The sequence below is a fragment of the Henckelia pumila genome, chromosome 1 (genome assembly GCF_033568475.1).
Source record: "Henckelia pumila isolate YLH828 chromosome 1, ASM3356847v2, whole genome shotgun sequence".
In the NCBI taxonomy this organism is placed as follows: domain Eukaryota; kingdom Viridiplantae; phylum Streptophyta; class Magnoliopsida; order Lamiales; family Gesneriaceae; genus Henckelia; species Henckelia pumila.
Window position 1 is genome coordinate 127,307,346 of NC_133120.1, and position 26,831 is coordinate 127,334,176.

The 26,831-nt window shown below is 38.1% G+C and overlaps 1 protein-coding gene across 8 annotated transcripts; it reads left to right on the top strand.

The window, feature by feature from the left end:
* The first annotated feature begins 330 nt into the window (after window positions 1–330).
* Window positions 331–26,831, top strand: LOC140873985 (chromatin structure-remodeling complex protein SYD). 8 transcript variants are annotated; one of them, XM_073277300.1, is made up of 34 exons: window positions 331–598; window positions 1,170–1,278; window positions 1,391–1,452; window positions 1,884–1,999; window positions 2,076–2,231; window positions 3,302–3,549; window positions 3,717–3,880; window positions 3,972–4,045; window positions 4,115–4,501; window positions 5,024–5,211; window positions 5,961–6,058; window positions 6,313–6,498; window positions 6,615–6,795; window positions 6,877–7,071; window positions 7,230–7,273; window positions 7,495–7,551; window positions 7,686–7,782; window positions 7,939–8,111; window positions 8,199–8,412; window positions 8,578–8,703; window positions 8,805–8,894; window positions 9,316–9,432; window positions 9,702–9,782; window positions 10,168–10,275; window positions 11,045–11,214; window positions 13,410–13,488; window positions 13,574–13,648; window positions 19,658–19,755; window positions 19,839–19,946; window positions 20,073–20,130; window positions 20,229–20,447; window positions 20,581–21,832; window positions 22,831–23,096; window positions 23,179–23,353. In XM_073277300.1, exons 2-34 carry the CDS (start codon window positions 1,174–1,176, stop codon window positions 23,215–23,217), a joined length of 5,631 nt encoding a protein of 1,876 aa, XP_073133401.1. In that variant the 5' UTR covers window positions 331–598; window positions 1,170–1,173; the 3' UTR covers window positions 23,218–23,353. The 8 variants fall into 8 exon arrangements, with proteins under 8 accessions (XP_073133401.1, XP_073133371.1, XP_073133377.1 ...); XM_073277270.1 differs by adding an exon at window positions 825–949 and having other exon boundaries at window positions 332–683; window positions 22,831–26,831; XM_073277276.1 differs by adding an exon at window positions 825–949 and having other exon boundaries at window positions 332–598; window positions 22,831–26,831.

Below are 26,831 nucleotides of genomic sequence, written 5' to 3' on the forward strand. Positions count from 1 at the left end.
TCGGTAGTCTTAACAATTTGTTTAAGACCGATTTTTTCAAAGGTTCCTAATTGATAGACCATTTTAGGTTCTATTTTAGGAATAGTCCATTTATTTAATAAATCAAGATTATGAGGAATTTCATATTCTTGAGTAATACTGTTTTGAACAGTATTCTTCAAACGAAAAATATTCATTTGAATAAAACATGCTAAATCATAAATATCATATATATATATATATATATATATTTTGAATAAATAATAATAATAATATATAATATAGTAAAGATATATCGATTTTTTTGAATCATCTCTAAACCATCTGACCGATGGTTCTGAACCGTGGTTTAAGGCAAATACCCCACCCCGCCATTGTAGCCAATTCCCAAATTTCGTAATCTATTCGGCCCCGATGGAAAAATTAAAACCATCGACCAAAACCCTAACCCTCCTCTGAAATCACTCCGATCTACCGCCGGCGACATCCTCCGCCGCATACCGTGTTTTGTCTTCGTTTCCACACGCTTCATGATGCGATTTATTAGATAAGGGACTCCAAATTCGCTTGCTGTCTCTCTCCGGTTTTTTTTCCAAACTCGTCGCTTCCACCTGCCACGGTACTCCTCCATCCAATTCTCCCCGCTATTTGATATTCTTTTCCCAGTTCATTGCTTGTTGAAAGTCATTAAATTTATGATCTAGGTATTTGTTTCTGTTTTCCTTCTCATTTTCTGTTTATTATCTATGATCAGACGTACCATATGTGGTACATTTTACTCCGTATTTTTTTTTAAAAAAAATTTCTTACCTTGTCCTGTTCTGTGTTTTTCAAAAATATGCTAGAGAGCTCGTTTGGATCGTTTTAAACTTGGAGCTCAGTAGGATAGAGTGAAGCGGAGGTTGAGCCTGAAACTTTCAAGAGTCTGAACTCAAAACCAAATTCAGAGCGAGCTTAATCCTGTTCAAACGTGATTCAAGCTTGAACTCCATTTACAAAATTTTGTTAAGATTTGGCTCAATTTAATTCATTTGCACCTGCGACTAGGAGCCTGCAATTTTAGAGCTGATAAAAAGCTTGTGCACTTATATGATCAGTTATTTGTGATGCCTAGTGTTATTTTCAATTCCTGAATCTGTGATTATTGATCAACACTGTTGTGTTTTGTCATTCTTGTTACTGTATTCAAGTGCAATGGCAAATCCACAAAATGTAGAGCTGGAGGCAGCCAAATTTCTGCATAAACTTATTCAAGAATCCAAAGACGAGCCTACCAAATTGGCTACAAAGCTCTATGTGGTATGCAGGATTTCTTTGTCTGCGAATATTGTTGTTTTATTCTATTAATTTCTAGCTTATAATGCTCACCTCTCATCATGAGTATTTATGCTCGTCTTATTTGGGCACAAAGATTTTGCAACACATGAAATCAAGTGGGAAAGAGAATTCAATGCCGTATCAAGTTATATCAAGGTAAACCTTATCCACGGTAATATTTGGACGCGTTTTAGTTTGTTGCATTTCTGTAAAGGAGTACTTTAGTTAGTTATTTTGGCCCAACCAATGATGTCTTAGTTCATAAATTATAGGAGAATTAAATTTAGAACTTTTGATCTCAATTTCATTTCATGTTTTATATTTTATTTTCGCCTTCTTAAATCTCAATGTGTAATGCTCTTTTTAGTATCTGGAAATGAAGCACAGGCTTTGCTGTCATTCATTTTTAATTTAGAAGTTTGTTATGTGGGGCCATGCTGCATTGAACTTAAAAATGCTTTGCAGAGATTTACTGTTTAATATTTGATCCTTTAATTACCTTTTAATTATGCTACTGTGCAATGCCATTTTTTTCTCGTTGTCTACCTTTTCTGTATAATTTTCTCGTTTTGTTTTACTGCATGAAGGGCTATGGAAACTGTTATCAAACAACACAATCTTGACATTGAAACTTTAATGTCATCACGCCTTCCTTTGCCTGCGGGAACACAAATTGGAGATTCTGCATCCTTGCAGATAGCTGGTGAAATATCTCTATATTTCAAAGGCGCTTTTAAGGACATGGTCGTTCAAATTTGTCATGGATCATTTTATTGCAGGCTCTTCTCAGCATGTTGGAGCGACAAAGGAATCTAATTCCAGCTTCGCTGGAAATGAGATGGCCACATCTGAGGCCTATGCTTCAACCAGGTTACTCGCTGATACCGGTAGTAGTGCACATGGTTTATATCAAGGAGCTGCAGCACATTTAAGTGGTAAGTTTTGAACACTTGATCGTGATCATGAATGTTGCATAGATTTAATAGCACATAAAGGTTTTATGCTCCGTACAAAGGATATCAATTCATTACAGCCACAGAAAAGGAAAGTGGGTAAGGTCTGAGAGCTGACCTTTAATTTTCAGTTGAGGCATTACATGTTAAGAAAATGTTCGAATTCTGTTATGTAACCGCGAGAAGGATTGAGCTATGGGACGTTGGACGGTGCATCGTTAAGATCTTGAAGATCTCTTGATTTTTTGTTTTTCCTACCTTGCTTGCCTATTTTGATTGAATGGAGATGTTTAGAGGCTTACTCGGGAGAACCCCGAGATCCCGTACGAAATGAATTTAAGGAGAAACAAAAGTCAGATTATGCTTTATTTCCACCAACATGCTTATTTATAACACTGAACCTAGTCTAATCTAAAAAAATCAAAATAACGAAGATAAAATCCTATCACCATGTGGATTATCATTATGGGATAATCATGTATTAATTCCAAACCTAACAACATAAAGAAAGAGAAGATAACAAAATTTCAACGAGCATCCCGATCTTCACTTCTTCTTGAATCTTCCATCAGTGAGCTATGATACGTGAAATTCTTTAACTTGGGCTGGGCTGCCGCATCATCCGGTGGGCTTTGGTCTGTAGCAAATTTTCTGCAAAAATTCATGATTTTCTCTGTTATCTGATGAAAGGATTTCTTTTTCTGCCCGTGCTTTTTCCATTTCCCAATGCAAGATTTCCTTTTAATTTTTTTAACACACATTTACGTTTTGTTTTGGGGCTTATGAAATGAAGATAACATGGGGATTGTGCGAGTTTCGAGTTTTGATTGCCTGATTTACTTGTGGACATGTTGCGAGAAGTTTTACTTCTATAATTATCTGTTCATTTCTTGGTGAGTGAAAAATGTGTAAAAACTTGCTTGGATAATGTATGACCAAACTTTTGCTGCTACAAATTATAGAGGACGAATTTTCCCATTCTTCGTTTATTTAACTGGCACCATCCTGCTGTGAAATGATCGTTTTACTTTCTGACTAATCATTAATCCCAGGTGGCGTTGTCAAGGTTCATGAAGGTTCTGCAGGTTTTTATTTATCGGCTGAATCATCTAATCAGATGCAGTTTGGTAGCTCTTCATATGATAGCCGTGATTTTTCTGCAAAGATGCCTAAAGACAGGAGCATGGAAGTTTTTACTTCTGTGCCTTCTGCTGATCATGCTGCTGTTAGAAGTATGGCTGCGAAGCCAGTGGATCCTGGGGGATCTAGTATGGTTTCTAATGCGAATAAGGCTGCTCAGGTACTTAATGAATTCTGAAATTATCTATTCTAATCATTTTCTTCCATCCTGAGTCCATCTGGCCATTTGGGTATGTGTTACATACCTTCCTTGCTGTTTTATACTTTTGATTTATCACTTAGCATTAAATTATGCCAAACTAACATACATTGAGATTATTTTGGCAGGGGTCCATTCCAAGCAGTCTTTCGGAGGCAGGACTGCTCAGAAATGTAGCACCTAGGGATACTGGAAAATCTTCTGTTTCTCTGGCTCCTGGTGCTGGCTTGCTATTCACAGACCAGCAGTTAAAGCAGCTTAGAGCTCAATGCCTTGTTTTTTTGTCCTTCAGGTAGTGATAATCGTTATAGTGTGTCATGGATCATTCATTCTTAATTTATATTGTTCTCTTTTCTCTGTCTAACAGTATTCTCTTTCTACAGAAATGGTTTGTTACCAAAGAAACTCCACCTTGAAATCGCTCTCGGAAACCTTTATTTTAAAGAAGGTATATCAGGTACTCGCTGTTTCATATTTTTTTTGCATCTACGCTTATTTTATTGAACATTAACATGATATTCTGCAGATGGACCTCACAGAGATCTAATTGATCAGAAAGGGAAGGAACAAATCCCAACAAGTGTTCCTGAAACCTCAAGGCCATTGGACAAGCCAACTAGTAGCAAGTCCCACCCGTCTATTTTGGAATCCAGTTCGCTAATGGAGGCTGATAATGCAAAAGTGTTGGAGGAGAAAAGTTTCCCACCTGCTCTTCTATTTGAAAATGAACAAGATCGGAATCACCTTTTAGCAACAAGGAAAACAGATGCTGAAATCCAATCATATGAAGGAGTTGGATTACATGCATCTGCCACCAAAGAATTACATGATCTGAGCACAAGGGAAATATCTAGCAGGATTCTCGAGGATGACTCGGGGAACCACCGGCTGTCGGCGAACATATCCTCCGGAGGTATGGTTACTTGTGATCAATCAAAACCTGAGAGAGTTGGGAGTGGAAATAGGTTTGATGCTAATGTTTCTAAGGTACTGGGACCTGCCAATTTCATCATGCATGAACCAGTACTTCACCACGAAAATAATGTGATTAGTCGTTTCAAAAAATCCATGGATTGCAATATTCTAGGAAGCATACAGTGATGGCAAGTGGCCAAGTTTTCCTTCAAAGGAACAAAAGCTTGCCTCAGGAATGAGCAACCGAAATTATACTGCCTTGCCAATTAAAGATTTTAATGTAATGACAAAAATTGTTTCACCTGGTGAGAATCATATATGTTGGTGTAATGAAAGTTGACCGAACAGTATCCTTTTATATGGGAACTACACACTTGCAGTTTGTCTTTTATTTTATTTTACATCTATTCTTGTGATTTCTCGAGAGGTGTAGAGGTTTAATGATTTTATTAATCAGATAGATGCGGAATGAAAAAAAGATTCATGCTTCTACACTTACACTTTTGAAAATTGTCTACAGCAGTGCGAACAGATCAGGAAGGGGGAGATATTTCTGCATCTTGTGATAAGACACATTCTCCAAAGCATACAACTGTAGAAACATGGATCTTGCAAAGACAGAAAAGAAAACTTCTTGCTCAGCAGATCTGGGCTCAGAAACTGCAGAAAACTGAGCTAAGAATTGCTGCTTGTTCCAACAAACTCAAGGTTGCCCATTTGTAACTAGAAATATTTGGGGCTTGGGGTTACTATTTAAGCTATGGAATGTCAATGATATCATGAGGTTGCTTTATTAGAATCCTTCAGTTTTTGGAAATCTTAGAGGCATGAATATGCATTTATGTTAGTGTCATTATCATGCCTTAAAGATATAGGTGAATAACTGAATAAGTTATGGTAATTATTTATATGCTTTAAGCTTGTTGTTGCTTCGTTATCTTGGTCCTTAATGCTCATGTTGGTCTTTTTTCTTCTACATGTTCATATACATTCATTCATCTGTTTAGAGATGCTGTTGGTTTAAGTAACTTCCCTCTTTTAGGAATTGAAGTTGAGTATTCAGTTGGCTCATGCTTATGTGCTAATCAACATTTCCCTCCATGGGTGTAAATTGATTGTTATTTACATCGTGAAAATGTCAATTCTCCTTGCTTGTTTTCTTTAAATCAACATAGAAGGTAAATGTGATTAATTTAATTGACAAAAGATGATCGATTCTTGTTTTTACTTTCAAGGTGCAAGCTTTTTAGTTCGAAGTCTAGATTCCTCTTGCTTGCTGGATTTAGATTTATCGGTTGTTGCAAGTGCATTTGTTAATTTTTTAGCATTCTTATTGTTTGCTCTTAAATGTTTAGTTCCTTCAGCTTTATGGTCATATTGACTAGGTTATCCACAACTATTTTTTATTTACCTTCATTTTTCTTTTTGATAAACTATGATTGTTCACTATGTTCCAGGATATTGTAAGCTGCTCTGAAGATATTTCTGCAAAGACTAAAAGCGTTATTGAATTGAAAAAGCTTCAGTTGCTGGAGTTGCAGCGGCGTCTTCGGAAGTAATTATTTTTCTATATTCAGGGTTGAACTTAGTAATATTTAATTCCAATATTTTGGTTTTTTTTTTGTTATATTAACACTTAACATTTGGCACGGATGTTCCTGGTTTTCTGGTAATGAGGGATGTTAACTTAATACTAGTTGATTCTCTTATTTTGGCCTTTTTCCATTAGCACTTAGTTCTTTGACAGGTCTCTTCCTGTTTTTCTGTTTGAGTAATTTATTATCTGATATTTTTTATCCATATCTGCAGTGACATCCTACATGACTTTTTCAAACCCATAGCCAGTGAGGTTGACCGCTTGAAATCAATCAAGAAACATAGAATTGGAAGGAGGTCAAAACAAATAGAACGATATGAGCAGAGAATGAAGGAGGAGCGGCAAAAGAGAACTCGAGACAGGCAGAAGGAATTCTTTAGTGAGATAGAAGTGCACAGGTATATTTTGATCCACGTATTAGATTTTATAAGTTGTTTGCTTTGACGGATCATCTAGGATATTATTATTTAATAAAATCTTACTGTTTGATAATCGCCCATGATGCTACATTCAGAGAAAGAATGGAGGATGGGTTTAAAATAAAGAGAGAGCGGTGGAAAGGATTTAACAGATACGTGAGAGAGTTCCATAAAAGGAAGGAAAGATTTTACCGAGAGAAGATAGACAGAATTCAACGTGAAAAGATCAATTTGCTGAAAATTAATGATGTCGAAGGATATCTCCGCATGGTTCAGGTGCTGTAGTCTTTAATAGAGTGATGACACTATGCATTTTCTGTCTCTCCAATCAGCCAGTTCGTCTCTACTTTTGTGTAGGATGCGAAATCTGACCGTGTTAAACAATTGCTGAAAGAGACCGAGAAATATCTGCAGAAGCTTGGATCCAAATTAAGGGATGCTAAGTCTATGGCTGGACAGTATGAGAATGATATGGATGCGAGTAAGGGCAGTAGTATTATGGAGGAGAATGAAGTTGCTGCTGAGAATGAAGATGAAAGGGATCAGGCCAAGGTGGAACCCCCCCCCCCCCTCCCCCCCCCCAACCCACCCCCACTTTTTTTTATAAAAATGGAACAATTCGTTTACATGTACCTTGTTATTGTCATTCATTGGTGTCCAGGTGGATGACTTACATTCTAGCTTGTAAAATGTTTGTTTATTTTCTGCAGCACTATCTGGAAAGCAATGAGAAGTACTATATGATGGCACATAGGTAATGCGAAGTAATTATCCTTATCATGATTTTTGAGCAACTTGATGCTAGATATATTCTAGTTATGAAATGCATATATGTGTATGCAACTGCTCCATGACCTTGTCTTTGCTTCTTGTTCTCTATCGGATAGCAATTGGGTCTCTCAATATTATTCACTTACAAATTCTTTCGTGTGTTTATATCCATTAACCAATTGATTCTATGTCCTTCATCAATAGTGTAAAAGAGAACATCGTGGAGCAGCCAACCTGCCTTGTGGGTGGAAAACTAAGAGAGTGAGTGATATTTACAATTTGTCTTTTCCACTTGTAATGGGATTTTAGGTTTTTACTTGCTGGTTTTTTATTTATTTTGATCTGACGACTATGTGACACTATTCGTCTTGAATTCTTTTCTTTGTGCTTTCAAGGTACCAAATGAATGGACTAAGGTGGTTGCTTTCACTTTATAATAACCATTTGAATGGCATTCTAGCAGATGAAATGGGCCTGGGTAAAACAGTTCAGGTATGATTTTTTTTTCAATGTAAACCTATGATCTGCAAATTACTCAGGTTTATACTGTAGGTTTTGTTACATCTGCAAATTACTCAGGTTTATACTGTAGGTTTTGTTACCCATGGATTTGATGGAATTGTGGATCTGATTGTACACAATTTGCAGGTTATTTCTCTAATTTGTTACCTAATGGAAAATAAGAACGATAGGGGACCCTTTTTAGTAGTTGTACCATCTTCAGTGCTGCCTGGGTGGGTGTCAGAAATTGATTTCTGGGCACCAAGCATCCACAAAATTGTTTATTCGGGTCCTCCTGAAGAACGCCGAAGGCTATTTAAGTAAGAGATGTATAATCGGATGGGAGTTTCTTGTTTATATGATTCCTTGTAACACATTAGTTTATCTGTCATTATTATACATTGCAGGGAACAGATTGCTCATCCAAAATTCAATGTTCTGTTGACAACATATGAATATTTAATGAACAAGCACGATCGGCCAAAATTAAGCAAAATACAGTGGCATTATATCATAATTGATGAAGGACATCGCATTAAAAATGCTTCCTGCAAGTTGAATGCTGATTTGAAACATTACAAGAGTAATCACAGATTACTGTTGACTGGAACTCCTTTGCAGGTCTAAAATTTGCAAGCTTCGGTTTTTCGTGTCTGATTATATGCTGCAATTACACCTTGTTTCTTACTTTCATAATTTTAAATGGCCTTTGAGTTTGAAATTTGAATATTCACTCACTTTTATTGGCGACATGACTTTATCCGTCTTATTTGTTTGCCTCTCTAGAACAATCTTGAGGAACTGTGGGCACTGCTCAACTTCTTGTTGCCAAATATATTTAATTCCTCGGAGGACTTTTCTCAGTGGTTCAATAAGCCTTTTGAGAGTAACGGTGATAATTCAGCCGATGAGGTAAGTGTTGTAGATATCCTAATGCCAACATAAGCTGCCTGTTAAGCTGCTTCTTCTTGAACTTTGAAATCATCATTATTATTGCTAATTATTGTGACCAGGCTTTACTATCTGAGGAGGAGAATCTTTTGATCATAAATCGGCTTCACCAAGTTCTGCGACCATTTGTTCTTCGAAGATTGAAGCACAAGGTGTCTTTCTGCGTTCAGCTGTCTCGTGACTGCAATGTTACTCTTTATCATATTTATTTTCATGGTTGAAAGAATTGTAGAAAGATAACATTTTATTTAGAATAACGATGATAGGGGTGAATTATGACTTATATCATGATGGCCACCATCTACTGGCATCTTTAGATCTTTACTTCAAAGTGTGTTACCTTGTAACCAAACTTATGAGCACCTTCATATTTGTGTGATATTTATTTTCTCATATCCTCCCCTCTACTCCTGAGAGTATATGGGAACTTATTTGGATGTTCTATATATGTGGCCATCGCTCAGTCACTAGATGTTTGTGGTTGTGGAAGCTCACAGATGTATTATATCCAGGAACTTTTGCATCAGAACTGTTTCTTATTTTATTCTTCTTGCAATTGTTAATGATTTTTAGGTTGAGAATGAATTGCCCGAAAAGATTGAAAGGCTGATTAGATGCGAGGCTTCTGCATATCAAAAGCTATTGATGAAGAGGGTAGAAGAGAACCTTGGCGCTATTGGAACATCAAAGGTATTTTTCTTTTAAATTTTATTATCTACGATCTTCTAGATCTGGAGAAGATGTGTTCTGGTTTTATGCATATGAATGCTTATAATAATGGTGTATTGAAATATGCAAAGACACAGATATGCAGGTTTGCACACTAGTATACGCACAAAATAGCTATTTTCATGTTTTTGTGAAGATGGATTGGTGTAAGAAAAGTGCTTCATGCGTATATTTTCCCTTTTAAATAGAATCCTAGAAGTATTTTCCTTACCCCTTAACAAAACTTTCAGGCTCGAACTGTGCATAATTCTGTGATGGAGCTGCGTAATATATGTAACCATCCTTATCTTAGCCAACTTCATGTGGAGGAGGTATTTTTTCCCTTTTGTTTATTAATTACTTTTTGCACTTGGAATAACCGATCTAAACTTGATACATTAGTCTACTTAGATGAATTAATGTTATGGATTTGTCACCACTTTCCACCTTTTGCACAATCTTTTTGAAAATGAATATGTTGCTGGAGTTAATGCTAGTAGGTCTCTGCTCCTGTCATTTATAGAGTGCAATAGGTTACCTAATCACTGAGTGACAAACTTTTAACTGTATTAAAAATTTTGATTATTTGGTGGGCGATTGTTTTGATAACCTTTCCACTTCCCTTGCCCTCTTTTGGAAATGAGGAGTACGCATAAGTTGCCGACGTAAACAGGACCAGTATTTTTGTTGACTAATAATTTTTTTGTTTCTGGTTAGGTGAATAATTATATACCTAATCATTATCTCCCAAACATTGTGAGACTCTGTGGGAAGCTTGAGATGCTGGATCGTTTGTTGCCCAAACTAAAGGCAACTGGTCATAGGGTATGATACTTTCATTTATTTTTGGATTTGGATTACTGTCGATTATTTTTTTGTTACGCCGTTGAGTGTGTTTTTTTAGCTTGTCTTATGTCCTTTAACAATCGATACATACTACCTGCCATTTTTTAAATCTAATTGTGCCCCAACTCCTTCAAATAAATGCTGGTATTTTGTTTGGCTAATCGGTCCATTTACTTTCGATTAAACTTTGTACAACAGTGGCATTTCACTGGCATGCCAGAAATTTAAAACCAAGTCTGAGTGAAAAATAAACGCAAAACAAAATATAGATATTTTATTGATATAAGCAGTCTGTAACTTTTCGAATGAATTATAGTAAAATAAATCACAACTATTGAAATATTGGTCAAGATGAGTGAATTTGGGGAAAGGTATAAAATAAACTTGTTACATTTTGGCACAAATTTGCTTCTTGATCTTTTGCTTAATGCCGTGGCCAGTATTTTTTACATCTTTTCATTTTGGTTTCCTGCCTTGTTCATGCTCTCTCTCTCTCTCTCTCTCTCTCTCTCTCCTGGTTTGAATTTGTAAATTTCTTTATGTTTTCTTCTCATTTATTGGTCATTAGTCATCTCATGTTTTTCTGTTTGGGATTTGGTGGGTAGAATGGCAGACAGGCTTTACGGGCCGGCCATGTGCGATCTACATTTGTGAGAGATTAGGTTTTCATTTATGCTCCTCATTTTTCTCATGTCTCTTGAAGCATTGGTACTGTGTAATGTATGTTGATGGGTGTTTTGTTTTTCAGGTTCTTCTCTTTTCAACGATGACTAGACTTCTTGATGTTATGGAGGACTATCTGTGCTGGAAACAATATAGATACCTTCGGTTAGATGGTCATACATCTGGTGGTGATCGAGGAGCCCTCATTGACGGGTTCAATCAACCTGGTTCTCCATATTTTATATTTTTACTTAGGTAATAATGCTCCTTTTGTGGTTCTTTGAATAGTTGGCATGCATTTCATCATTGACACAGTAGAGATGGATCCGTTTATGTTAGGTGTTCTGATTATCTTATATTCCTATGAGATGTGATGCAGTGGGTTTATCAGAATTCATGTTGCAACTGCAACTTGGTTGAAGAAACGCATTTGGTTAGATTGATAATTATCAGTTTTGGCATTGGCGAATTCTTTGAATTGGAATTGATTGGAGTAGTGAAATTAAGAATCTTGATGGCACAATGTATTTAAACAAGACATTTTGTTCTGTTTCTTTTTTTTTTAAAATTTTATATTAATGTTGGAACATGTCAGACTCAGGTCATTTGTACTCGATGATGCAAATCAAACAATTGTAGGCCCTGTTTATGATGCAAATCAAACAATGTTAGGGCCTGTTGTGTTCTGAGGATATTTTATTCTTATCAGATCAGTACAAAACCTTGTTCGAATTCCTGAAATGGAATGAGTTTGGTAGAATGAATTAATGGACAGGGCCTTATGGTTTCAAGATATTAACAACGAAGAAAATGCCCGATCAATGGAGAGAATAGTGTAGTTCCCATTTTTTTACAGAAGGAAGATCCACAAAACTCTGCAAATTACAGGGGCATTAAGCTAATGAGTCATACCATGAAGGTTTGGGAAAGAGTGATTAAAGAAGATTAAGATAAAAGTGTAAGGTGATTGCAAATGAATTTGGATTCATGCCTGGAAGGACGACGTTGGAGGCTATACACCTCCTTAGACTAGTAGAAAGGTTTCGAGAGAAGAAGTGAGACTTACACATGGTGTTTATCTATCTATAAAAGGCATGACTGCGTCAAGAGAAATTACATGGATGGTTTTAGAAGAGAAAGACACGAGGGTAGCATATGTTGAAGTCATCAAACATATGTATAAGGACGTAGTGACAAGACTGAGGACCTAATGAGGATTAAATGAAGAGTTTCCTATAAAGTTAGGGCTACATCAAGGATAAGCTTTAAGCCCTTATCTCTTTGCACTTGTCATGAATGAACTCACCAGACATATTCAGGACATGGTGTCCTGGTGCATGTTTGCAGATGACATTGTCTTGGTGGATGAGACTCGTGAAAGAGTAAATGCCAAGCTTGAAACTTGGCAATAAACCTTGCAAGAGAAAGGTTTTAGACTTAGTAGATCAAAGACAGGATACATGGAATTTAAGTTTAGCAATAGTTTACTAGGTAGGGGTGGGACCGGGTCGGTTTTTGGCGGGTTTGGGTTTGTCGGGTAGTCATTTTTACTACCCGAACCCGATTCGAAAATATGAGCTACCCGATTGTCGGGTATCTGAATTTTTTCGGGTGAGGCTGGGTACCTGAAAATTTCTACCTCTGATGATTGCCTCCACCCTCCAATCTCTATCTATTTTTCCCAAGTTCGAAAAAGATCCCAATTCTACCAACCAATTAAATGATCGAGATTTGTATAAAAGGAACCATCATCCTTAAAGTGATTTATGCTATACCCAATCCAAGGAAACACCGGCGCGGCCATTTTAGTTGAGCAGCAGAATGGGCATATCTTTGTTCCAAAAAAAAAAAAAAATGAATGGCATGGCTTTGTGTTTCATGGGCCACGACGTCGATTGCAAAGAATTATGTAATCTTTTGTTCATGTGCCCGTTTGTTTTTTATGAAAAAAAAAGTTGGTAACCAAACACTTCACAATAATCACATGTTTTTTTTGGTCTTACAATTATTGTATGTTGATATCAACCAGGAGTGGAGAATGTGAAAAATAAGAGTTCTGGTCATATCATGAAATGACCAATACTTGAGCATATTTTCATTAATGGATGAATTTTTCCAAAATTGATTTTCCTTTCAAAGTCCCAGTACGTGAATCTTTCAAGGTTTTGGTCTCTCAGAGAGGTTATTCTAAGCTTCTGTTACAGGGCCAAAGGTCCACATGAATGCTTATATTTTCTATGGAGTCATGTGTTGATGTCATATCTATGTATTGGTGTCACATTTGATTAAATCAATTGAGGGAAATTAGATAAAATATTTTGAATGGTCATCTTACTGAATTCATAGAACACTCACAGTTGAAGCATAAGATGCGATCTGTTTAAAACAAACATTATTATCAGTTGTTATTTACTATTAGTTATGCTAACCCACATAATCTATGGTTCCAGTATTCGAGCTGGAGGTGTTGGTGTGAATCTTCAAGCAGCTGATACTGTGATTATCTTTGACACGGATTGGAATCCTCAGGCAATATTTCTAAATGGTTCTTAGTGGAATATCAGCTATCAGAACTTAAATTTTGTTTGTTTGTTGACATCTTTGATTTATACAGGTTGATCTGCAAGCTCAGGCAAGGGCTCATAGGATTGGACAAAAGAAGGATGTTCTCGTTCTTCGCTTAGAAACAGTAAATACATTGTTCTTGGAATTTCAATTCTCTCTTTGTTCAGATATTTTCTTCTGGTCTTAGAGAACACACTGCCTTTTAACATAACGACCTGCTCCATTGTGGAGATTATGTAGCTGTCAACTAGTCCAGTCTTAGACTTTTCAGAAGTTAATTTTATTGGCTTTGCACTGCACTTCATAGTTGGAGTGGCTTCTGCTATATAATAGTGGAGAAAATTATTCAAATTTCCATTCAACATGTTAATGTGAATGTTGAAATATATAGAGAAAGAAAGAATTGGGAATTGATTCACGTTATATTATTCATCTAGGCATAGGTATTTATATACATCACATAGCCTATACAAGGAAAATTCTAACTTAGGAAAATATATATACAATCAATCCTTAACCATCTAATTTATTTACTTCCTAATTAGTATTATTCTGTAACAATCCCCCTCAAGTTGGAGCATAGATGTTAATCATGCCCAACTTGTTGCATAGATAATCAACTCTAACTCCATTGAGTGCCTTTGTGAAGATATCCCCCAACTGTTCTCCTGTTTTCATATAACCTGTAGAAATCAAGCCTTGCTGGATTTTCTCACGAACAAAGTGACAATCAATCTCAATATGCTTAGTTCTCTCATGAAAAACTGGATTGGATGCGATGTGAAGTGCAGCTTGGTTATCACACCATAGCTTGGCTGGCATAGAAACCTCGAAACCTACTTCCTTGAGAAGCTGATATATCCACATGATTTCACAAACAGACTTGGCCATAGCCCTGTACTCAGATTCAGCACTGGATCGTGAGACCACGTTTTGTTTCTTACTTTTCCATGAGACCAAGTTTCCACCAACAAAAACACAATATCCAGAAGTTGATCTTCGATCTTCTTTAGATCCTGCCCAATCAGCATCTGAGAAACACTCAATTCTAGTGTGACCATAATTAGCATACAAAATTCCACGCCTAGGTGCTCCTTTTAAGTAGCATAAAATTTGTTCCACAGCCTTCCAGTGATCAATGGTTGGAGATGCCATATACTGACTTACCACACTGACTGAGTAGGCAATATCTGGTCTTGTCACAGTGAGATAATTCAGTGTCCGACTAGTCTTCGATATCTTTCAGGATCTTCAAATAAATCACCATCTTTAGTGAGCTGCATGCCAGGAATCATTGGGGTGCTGCATGGTTTAACTCCCAACTTTCCTGTTTCAGATAGCAAGTCAAGCACATACTTTCTTTGAGACAATAATATTCCCTTCTTGCTCCTGGTCACTTCAACACCTAAGAAATAACGCAACATTCCTAGGTCTTTGGTATGAAACTGAATGTGAAGAAAGGTTTTTAGAGATAAAATTCCTGCAGAGTCACTGCCTGTAATGACAATATCATCTACATACACAACTAATAGAATGATGCCACTATCAGAGTGTTTGTAGAAAACAGAGTGATCGGACTTACTCTTATGCATACCAAAAGTCTCAACAGCCTGACTGAACTTGCCAAACCATGCACGAGGACTTTGTTTCAAGCCATACAAGGATTTATTAAGGCGACATACTTTCGTCCCATACTCCCCCTGAGCAACAAAACCGGGTGGTTGCTCCATATGAACTTCTTCCTGAAGGTCTCCATGAAGAAAAGCATTCTTAATATCCAACTGATGCAAAGGCCAGTGATGACTGGCTGCCATGGAAATAAACAATCTGACAGAAGTAAGCTTAGCCACAGGAGAAAAAGTATCAAAATAATCCACTCCATATGTCTGAGCATAGCCCTTAGCAACAAGACGAGCTTTCAATCTAGCTACAGAGCCATCCGGATTCATTTTCACTGCAAACACCCATTTACATCCAATAGTCTGTTTTCCCACAGGCAAATCTGCTAAGGTCCAAGTACAATTATCTTCCAAAGCATTCATCTCCTCAATCATAGCATTACGCCAACCAGAATGACCTAAAGCTTCACGAACATTTTAGGGATAGACACAGAATCTATGGATGCAATAAAAGAATAAGAAGAAGGAGACAAATGATTATAGGACACAAAAGACGAGATGGGATACGTACAGGTACGTTTACCTTTCCGAAGAGCAATGGGAAGATCATGACTGGGGGCCGGATCTTGTGCTGAAGGTATTGGCTCATTAGAACATGAATTGGGAGGTTCGGGGACAAGTGCAAAAGTATGCTCAGTAGCAGGAGCAGAAGATCTGAGTCGGCGAGTGTAGGTTTGGGTAATGGCCGGTTTGACAGAGATTGATGTAGGAGGAGCCAAAGAATGAATAACTGGATAGATAAGTAAATCGTCATCCTCTCCCTGAGGAATAGGTTCTGAAGAAAACTGTGTATGCTCCAAAAAAGTCACATCAGCTGATACAAGATACCTGTTAAGACTAGGACAATAACATCTACAACCTTTTTGTGCACGAGAATATCCCAGAAAGATACATTTCAAAGATTTTGGATCCAGTTTAGTAACATGGGGGCGGACATCTGTAACAAAACAAGTACAACCAAATATCCTGGGTTGAATGGGAAACAATGCTTTGTTAGGAAAAAGAATAGAGAAAGGAATTTCATTAGACAAAACAGAAGAAGGCATTCTATTAATCAAGAAACAAGCTGTGGCAACAGCATCAACCCAGAAATATTTGGGAACCTGCATTTGAAATAACAAGGCTCTGGCCGTTTCAAGCAGGTGTCTATTCTTTCTTTCAGAAACACCATTTTGTGATGGTGTATCAACACACGATGTTTGGTGAAGAATACCATGTTGAAGCATGTAATTTTGAAAATTTCCTGATAAATATTCCTTAGCATTATCATTTCTTAAAGTCTGTACAGGCACAACAAATTGGGTTCGAATTTCAGCACAAAAACTAGAAAAATGGGAAAACAGCTCAGATCGAGTTTTCATAAAATATAACCATGTCATTCGAGAATAGCCATCAACAAAAGTAACAAAATATCGAATTCCAGTCTTAGAAACAACAGGACATGGACCCCAAACATCAGAATGAACTAACTCAAAAGGAGCAGTAGCTCGTTTATTGACTCTAGGATTGAAGCTAAGACGATGGTGTTTAGCAAACTGACAAGACTCGCAATTGAACGATGACACATCTGAAAACTGAGGACACAGTTTCTTCAATACTGGAAGAGAGGGATGACCCAACCGACAATGTGCTTCAAATGAGATGGTGACTCCAGGACAAGCAATGGGTTTTGGTACTTGTGTATCAAGAATGTAGAGGCCTCCCGATTCATGCCCTTTACCAATAATCCTCTTCGTCACAAGATCCTGAAACACACAATTATCAGGAAAAAATGAGACGCAACAATTCAGACCACGAGTAATTTTACTAACAGAAATCAAATTAAAGGATAATTGAGGCAAGCTAAGAGCAGATGACAATGATAGTGAGGGTGTAGGTCGAATTGTTCCGGTCCCAACCACGTAAGAAGTTGAGCCATCAGCTAAGGTAACAGGATTAGAAGACTTTTGTGACTGGAATGTAGAGAAGAGAGCAGAATTACCTTTCATATGATCTATGGCACCAGAATCAATAACCCATTTGGAGGAGGAGGTAACAAGACATGTTTTGGGTGTACCTGAATTGACAATGGCAGTAATGGAATTAGATTGAGATGATGAATGCTGGGATGAATTCTGGATCAGTTGAGCATATTCCTCGGCTGATACTGTAACAAAATTTTCAGAGGTAGATGCAACATGAGCAGATTGATTTCTCTTCAATCTTCGGCAATCACGCTTGATGTGGCCTGGTTTATGGCAATAGTGACAAATTATTTTTTCTGTTTCCAGATCACGAGTGCCGTTGTTGTTGGAACCTGAATTTGGATTACCACCATTTCTTTGTTGTGGTTTCCCAACTCCTGATGAGTAATTACCACGACTCACAAGAACACTATTCGGTTGAGTAAGCTGAGAAGGTGATGAGTTCTCTGTACGAAGAACTCTACTGAAGGCCTCCTGAAGAGAAGAAATTTCTGATCCTGAGAGAATTTGTGACTTGGCTGTCTCATATTCATATGGAAGACCAGCCAAAAAACTCATCACAGCCATCTTTTCCCGCTGAATTTGTTGTACTGTCACATCTGTACTAAAAGGAAGTAATGTATTTAGTTCTTCATAAGTCTTTTTGAAATCCATGAAGTACTTGGTAAGAGGCTTGTCACCCTTATCTGCCCTGTAAAATGCTTTACACACATCATAAATACGAGAGATGTTTTCCTTCCCAGAGTACAGAAAGTCTAAATACTTCATCAATTCTTTAACAGTGCGGCAGTGAGTTACCATACCAATTACCTCACTATCAATAGAATTACGAATTTGGAGAAATAAACGAGCATCCTCTCGTGTCCATACTCGTTTAGATTCATCATCCTTAGGAGGATCATCTGTCAAATGAGTATCCTTGGCAGTACTCAGTAAATATAACTCAATAGTCTGTCGCCAATTCAGATAATTTGTACCATCAAGTTTGTGATCCGTGATTTTTGACATAATTGGAATTACTTCCGATAGATTCCCAAGTTTCTTTTCACCCTCAGTCATATTTATCAACAAGAATATAGGTCACAACTCAGAACCAAGAGAAAAGAAGTGAAAAATAACTGAGTTACCAATAGAGCAGTAAGCTGTCCAGACAAACAGTGGCTGCAAGAACCCAAACAACACTTGATAGACTGGGTGTTGTAAAAAAAATTTGCTGATCGGCGGCAGACGCTCCTTTCTGAGTGGCGGTGACGACCGGTGTTGTTGAACAAATTCCGGCAGCTTTGTACTCTCACCCAAACATTCAGAATTTCAAATTCCCACAATTTCTAGCTCTGATACCATGTTGAAATATATAGAGAAAGAAAGAATTGGGAATTGATTCACGTTATATTATTCATCTAGGCATAGGTATTTATATACATCACATAGCCTATACAAGGAAAGTTCTAACTTAGGAAAATATATATACAATCAATCCTTAACCATCTAATTTATTTACTTCCTAATTAGTATTATTCTGTAACAGTGAGTAATAAAGGATTGCTGGTAAAGTGGATGCCAATCGGGCCTTTTCCATATGATATGCTTAGAAGAGCTATGTGATAAAATGAGATTAAACTATTAACTCATTAAGTCACGCTCAATTGCATTGATTTTTCGAATGAATTGTGTCCAAGGGGGACCCTTGTTGTCTTGACATGACATTATATGTTGAACTAGTAGTTTTATTCAGAAAAGTAGAGATATAAGCTCTAGGAATTCATTATTAGAATAGTTGAGTAATTTTTTTATTTTGGTATTGGACCGTGTTTTCATTGCATGAGTTACTATTACCACTTTTTTCCTTTTCGTCACATGAGTAAGTATTGCCACCTTTTTACCTTTTTCCAGTTCCTATTTAGTTGAACAAGAGTTGAAATCAGGAAGTTCACTTGTTTAGTGAGTGAAAAGTATGTGGCAGACATACCTGGGACTGAAATTCAACTCTTCATTTCTTTGTACTTGTTAATTGTCATATGTCTGGGACTGAACTTTCAGCTCTTAATTTGTTTTTTATAATTGTTCATTGTGCAGGAATTTCAATTAGCAGCATTCTGTAGCTTAATTGCTGTGACCTTTGTATTATATAATGAACTATTTTTGTTAGTGGAAATTGATGTCAGAATTCTCCCATCAGAGTGAACAAACAACAGCACTTTCGTTTATGATTCATTTGAGAACTATGATGTATTCCTATGTGTTTAAGAATTAAGAGTTAAGACATCACTACAAGGTCTTATTGCTGAAATCAATTAGTTTGTTGTGTTGCAATTGCTAAGAGCTCTGCAATATATTACAACTATTTTAAAGTGGCACGTGTTAATAAAGGTGTGATAATATTCTAAATGAAAAGGAATGTCACTTACATGATAATGTATAGCACCTGACCATGTACTTCTCTTAGTTTTTTGGGGTATCTATGTTTACATTCGTTCGTTAATGAACCAGGTTCAAACCGTGGAAGAACAAGTTAGAGCTGCTGCTGAACACAAACTTGGGGTTGCAAATCAGAGTATAACTGCTGGTTTTTTCGACAATAACACGAGGTATACTTTATGCCAGTAGTGGTATGGCCGTATGGTGCCTTGTTTGACATCTGCGTCATAATATATTTGTATTTGAATCTCAGTGCGGAAGATCGAAGAGAATACTTGGAGGCTCTCCTGCGGGAGTCCAAGAAAGAGGAGGCTGCGCCTGTTCTAGATGACGATTCTCTTAATGATATTATAGCTCGCAGGTAGATTTTCATTGTGGTGAACTGTATTTTTTACATATAATGGAAGGCTTTGAAACGTATTCTACTTTAGTTGCTTAGTTTTTCTTATGTGATTTGTGATTTTATTGCATTCTGTGTTCACTGCAGTGAGTCGGAAATTGATGTTTTTGAGTCAGTTGACAAACAGAGGCGGGAAGAAGAAACGGTAATCTCCAAATCTTTGTATATTTTGCTTAACCATCACATTTATTTGTGATCACGGAAATGGCTTTTTTCTTACTTTTGGAGAGATTTTGTCGATAGGCACTTTGGCAAAGTTTCTTTAGTGGTAAAGGAACACAGAAACCTGAGCAGATACCTCCACTACCCTCTCGACTTCTGAATGAAGATGAATTGCAACCATTTTATAAAGCAATGAAGATCTATGAAGTAGGGAATCCAGTTGTGCCGATGAAGAGGAAGGGTGGCCCCCTTGGAGGGCTTGATATCCAACATTATGGAAGAGGAAAAAGAGCTAGAGAGGTTGGTTATCTGGATTTTACTCTGTAATATGCCCACATTTACCTTATATTTGTGTTCATAATCTTTGTTTGTTAGGTAACGAGTATGATTGTGACAATACAAATTTATTTGTTCTGAATTAATATTTTTTCAGGTGCGCTCTTATGAAGAGCAATTGACTGAAGAAGAATTCGAAAGAATGTGTCAAGTTGGGTCCCCAGAATCTCCCATTGTGAAGGAAGAGATTGCTGGAACGGTATTGCCGGAGGCTGGAATTAGCTCTGCTGTGGTCGCGAGTGAAATGCAGGCACCAGCAGTACCTCAAATGCCTCAACATTCATCTGTAAAACCAACTGCCCAAGGAGTCAATGAGGCTACCCCACCCATTAAAAGGGGTCGTGGAAGGCCGAAAAGAGCTGCTGTTGTAATCTCTCCTCCGATTGGAATGTCTCCGCCAGTTCCTTGTTCTGTGCCTTTGGTTACTGGAGAAACAGAAGAAGGCTCCAAGGCTGAGACTACTGCTCTGGTACCTGATTCTAATTCTGATTCTTCGGCTAGTTTTGCCATCATTGGCAGCGCACAACCATTGGAACAGGCTGTTACCTCAAATTCCTTGCCATCCTCTCTCCCTTGTGTCAGTCCCGTTGCTCAGATTGTTGCGTCTCCAACATCGATGCGAGGTAGAGGGAGAGGTCGAGGTCGAGGTCGAGGCCAAAAGACTACAACAGGAGAAGCTCCTGCTCCGAGCCGCAGAGGCAAAAGACAGAACATGGGATTACAAGCTGTTCCATTTCCTTCCTCACCACCAGGTGCTCATAATCCAGTCGTTGAAACACAGGGAGCAAAGATCCCTAGTTCCATCACGGGTGCCGATATTACCACTGTTTCTCCCGCTAAGGTTATAGAGCAAGAGCGTGATGAGTCAAATAAAGTTTTGCCTACCAGTGCTCCACCATCACTTTCTAACCCAATCCAATCAGAGCTGGGTTATGAACAAGGACTCATACCCAGTTCTGCAATAGCTCCTGGCAATTCTATTACTGGCTCTGTGGTTGTGGAAAGTGTTAGCGAGCCCGATCCTGTAGCGTCGACTTTAAGTCCACTGGCAACCCCTCCATCATCTTCTGTTGTAGCTGTTGTGCAACCTATTATTCATACTTCCCCCTCTGGGACAAGGGGGCGAGGCAGAGGTAGAGGACGAGGACGAGGTCGAGGACACAAAGATCAAAATGAGGAGACACCTGAGCGGAGACGAAGGAAGCAGGATTCCGTTTCCATTGTTCCTGGTGGTGTAGCTGACGAGGATTCAAATTCTCGTGAACCTCCACAGAAAAAAACCCGGGCTTCTGTTGTGCGGAAATCCATTACAAGAAGTAAGACAGATCACCCTTCACAAGTCCCCAACGGTAAACTTCACTTTTTGCGGTATATAACTGATTTGAATTTAAATATGTCTGTTATGTGATCAAATATGAACTATGTTACTGAGTAGCCAGAAGCCATTGGGGGAATGCATTTGATTTTTTTGTTTACTGGATTTCAAAATTGTTAAATTTAAAACATCACATCCTCCACTATTATTTGAGAAAATCAGTGTTTTTTTATCTGTATTTATATTTATTTGCGAGAATCTTGAGCTGTTGATAGTAATACTTTGCCAAGTGTACATGAGAATGTATTTTAAAAAGGTCTGATAGCAAGTACGGAATAAAATTAACTTTCTAGGGATAGATGTACTTAAATAACATGTAATGTCCTTTTTTAGAAGATAGGTTCTTTTTTTAACTTTTGAATGATCGGCAAAGTGCCTAGTGGATGAAAATTCTGCATAGTATATGGATCAAATATGGTTCAAGTAGAGTAGGTAGAGGTATGAACACAGTCTCTAGTTGGTTTTACGGGCTGTCTACTTATCTAAATTTGGAATTCAAATGAGGTGTTGATGGAGGAGAAATTGGGTTTGATGCAATTTTTTGTCAACGTTTTTCAATTCTTTGCTTGTGCTTCTCGCTGTCTTTCTTAAAAATATGCGGAAATTACTCCTTTGATCACCACCATGTTCTTTGTCGCTGAATATTGGGACCCCTACAATACAGGTGGCTTTGCAGCATTGTTGTAGAACATCCTAGACGTGTCAGTATTTCCCATTTTCATAATGCCACTGAAACACCCTTGTATAGCTAAGTATCAACTTCCTTTTTATTTAACAAAAGTAGTATCAACTTCCTTTTGAGTTTATTATAAGTTAATTAAACAGGTTGAAGAAACGAATAAAGTTGAAATGATTTTTTTTAGATGAACTATATAATTTTTTCTCATTTATTATGCGTGTACAGTTGTACGCATCCAATTCCTACACATTTTGTTTGCTTGGTGCCTGTAATCGTCGATGAATTTTCTACAGATGATATTGCATTAGGTGCAACTACGTGTGCTGAGATTGCTGTGGACAAGTTTGAGGATCGTAATCAGGAACAGCATGTGAAGGCGAAAGGAGCTCATTCAAACGATGCTGCATCAAAATCTCAATCAGATAATTTGTGTTTGAGTTCAACTTTGGACCCTACTGTTACAGGGACGACCTCGTCAAATTTGGAATCTGAAAATGTCTCTTCGCTAGAGTTTGATAAACATCAAGATGATCTAGAACCTGAGAAAACTCCCCCCCAGGTGAATACTTCTCTTGTTCCAGCCTTTGAATTATCTGATAGAAATTATCTGGTAACATCTGAAGAGTCCCCACTGATACCAGTATTCAGAGGCAATTCTGTTGGGACAGCCGAAGATTTAAGTTTAAAGGATATCGTACATCAGTCCTCATTTCTTGGTTCAATACCTCTAGATTGTGAGAGTGGTCAGGATGGATCCCTGGGTGCGAAGGAAGATGATATCACATTTCAGTCATTAAAAAAACCTAACCTGCATGCATCATCACTGTCAGAAAATTTGTTCAAGGAGACAGCAGTTGTCATTTCTGAAACACAGGAGGATGGATCTATCGATGAATCTAAGAAATTTTGTGTTGATAAAAATGAAAAAGAGAGTGCCCTGGTTGAGGTTGTTTCAACCTCTGAAAGTGCTTTCCCTGGACCCAATCCATCTGGTCATTTACAGGAGAAGGAAATTTCTGCGGAGCAAGAGAGCTGTGATGTCAGTGACATGCACTATAATTTAAAGGCTGAATCAACAGCGAGTAAAACCTTAATGGACCATAAATTTCCTGATCCGGGGTACTCAGAAACCGTAACAGTGACTTTAAATTCTACCACAAACAAGTCTGAGGTGCTGGTAGTTGATGAAGATCTAAAACACCCAGAAACCTGTATCATCTCGCTGAACACCTCTCCTGCTCGTATAGAGCATGCCTTAGATAGATGTCAAGAGTTTCCTCTGGAACAAGAAACAGAAGATAATTTGCAGTCTACAGCTGTATTGCGTGTGGACAAGCCCGTCAATCATTCCCTGGGAAAATGTGTTGAACCAGCTAGTGTGGAACACAGCAGTATAGGCCAGTGTGCAGTTAGGTTTTGTGTCACTGTTCCTGAGGTACCTGAAAATGACAATCAAGGGACTTCAGATTATTCCCGATCGTTGCCAATCAACAATGACAACAATGTTGAGATGAACAAAAATCAAAGCTCGAGTAGTGCTCTCTGTCAGGATGCATCACCTTTTGGGACAATGCCTTTGGGTGGCAAGGATGGCACATGTGAATCTCAAGGTGGAAATGAAGGTGTTTTAATTGTTGTAAAATCTGAAGAGTCCCAACGGATACCAGTTTTCAGAGGCAATTCTGTTGGGACAGCCGAAGATTTAAGTTTAAAGGATATCGTACCTCAGTCCTCAATTTTTGGTTCAATTCCTCTAGATTGTGAGAGTGGCCAGGATGGATCCCTGGGAGTGAAGGAAGATGATATCACGTTTCAGTCGTTAAAAAAACCTAACCTGCATGTGTCGTTAGTGTCAGAAAATTTGTTCAAGGAGTCGGCAGTTGTCATTTCCGAAACACAGGAAGATGGATCTATGAATGAATCTGAGAAATTTTGTGCTGATAAAAATGAAAAAGAGAGTGCCCTGGTTGATGTTGTTTCAACTTCTGAAAGTGCTTTTCCTGTCTTGGGACCCAATCCATCTGGTCATTTACAGGAGAAGGAAATTTCTGCGGAGCAAAAGAGCTGTGATGTCAGTGACACACACTATAATTTAAAGGCCGAATCAACAGTGAGTAAAATACTGGACCATAAATTTCCCGATCCGGGGTCCTCAGAAACCGTAGCTGTGGCTTTAAATTCTACCACAAACAAGTCTGAGGTGCTGGTTGTTGATGAAGATCTAAAACACCCTGAAATCTGTATCATCTCTCTGAATACCTCTCATTCTCGTATAGAGCATGCCTTAGATAGATGCCAGGAGCTTCCTCTGGAACAAGAAACAGAAGATCATTTGCAGTCTACAGCTGTATTGTGTGTGGACGAACCCGTGAATCATTCTCTGGGAAAATGTGTTGAACAAGCTAGTGTGGAACACATCAGTATAGACCAGTGTGCAGTTAGTTCTTGTCTCACTGTTCCTGAGGTACCTGAAAATGATAATAAAGGGATTTCAGATTATTCCCTATCTTTGCCAATCAACAGTGACAACAATGTTGAGATGATCAAAAATCAAAGCTCGAGTAGTGCTCTCTGTCAGGATGCATCAGATTTTGGGACAATGCCTTTGGGTGGCAAGGATGGCACATGTGAATCTCAAGGTGGAAATGAAGGGGTTATAATTGTTGTAACGTCTGAAGAGTCCCAACGGATACCCGTATTCAGAGGCAATTCTGTTGGGATAGCCGAAGATTCAAGTTTAAAGGATATTGTACCTCAGTCCACATTTCTTGTTTCATTACCTCTAGATTGTGAGAGTGGCCAGGATGGATCCCTGTGTGCGAAGGAAGATGATATCACGTTTCAGTCGTCAGAAAAACCTAACCTGCATGTGTCATTAGTGACAGAAAATTTGTTCAAGGAGACAGCAGTTGTCATTTCCGAAACACAGGAGGATGGATCTATCGATGAATCTGAGAAATTTTGTGCTGGTAAAAATGAAAAAGAGTGTGCCCTGGTTGAGGTTGTTTCAACTTCTGAAAGTGCTTTTCCTGTCTTGGGACCCAATCCATCCAGTCATTTGCAGGAGAAGGAAATTTCTGCGCAGCAAGAGATCTGTGATGTCAGTGACATGCACTATACTTTAAAGGCTGAATCAACAGTGAGTAAAACGTTACTGGACCATAAATTTCCCGATCCCGGGTCCTCAGAAACCGTAGCAGTGCCTTTAAATTCTACCACAAATAAGTCTGAGGTGCTGGTTGTTGATGAAGATCTAAAACACCCAGAAATCTGTATCATCTCTCTGAATACCTCTCCTGCTCGTATAGAGCATGCCTTAGATAGATGTCAGGAGCTTCCTCTGGAACAAGAAACAGAAGATCATTTGCAGTCGACAGCTGTATTGTGTGTGGACGAGCCCGTGAATCATTCTCTGGGAAAATGTGTTGAACAAGCTAGTGTGGAACACAGCAGTATAGACCAGGGTGCAGTTAGTTCTTGTGTCGCTGTTCCCGAGGTACCTGAAAATGACAATCAAGGGATTTCAGATTATTCCCGATCATTGCCAATCAACAATGACAACAATGTTGAGATGAACAAAAGTCAAAGCTCGAGCAGTGCTCTCTGGCAGGATGCATCATCTTTTGGGACAATGCCTTTGGGTGCCAAGGATTGCACATGTGAATCTCAAGGTGGAAATGAAAGCGATATAATTGGTGAGTTGTCTAAAGATGTTTCTCAATCTGAGATGTCTAAAGATGTTTCTCAATCTGTGATAGCTGAGGATACAACTGATGTTGAATCTCGGAAGCTATGCACTGAGGAACATGAAGTGGACATTTCTGTGATTGAGGTTCGTGGGTCTTGCTCAGAGGAACCCTCAGCTGTGGGGTCTCACGATGAGGAGTTTAAGACTCCAATTGAAGATGAGGTGGTTAACCGATCTGAGATAATAGAGGATAAAACTGATGAATCTCAGAAGCTATTCACCGAGGAACATGAACAGGACATTTCTGTGATTGAGCTTCCTGCTTTGAACTCTGATGGACCCCAAGCTGTGGAGTCCCAAGATGAGGAGTTTAAGACTCCAATTGAAGAGGAGATTTCAGATGATCTATAGTATCAAGACGCTTTGAGATATGAAGATTTTGATTCAAAGCCTGTCTTCACCAACTTCATTGACATTGGGAAATGTTACACCAACTTGATATGATGCAATTAATTTTGTAGTATAAAAACCATCGTGATTATGATAATATAATATTAAGATATTAATAAAAAAACAAAATAAAATAAAAAGAATGCAATTATTTTA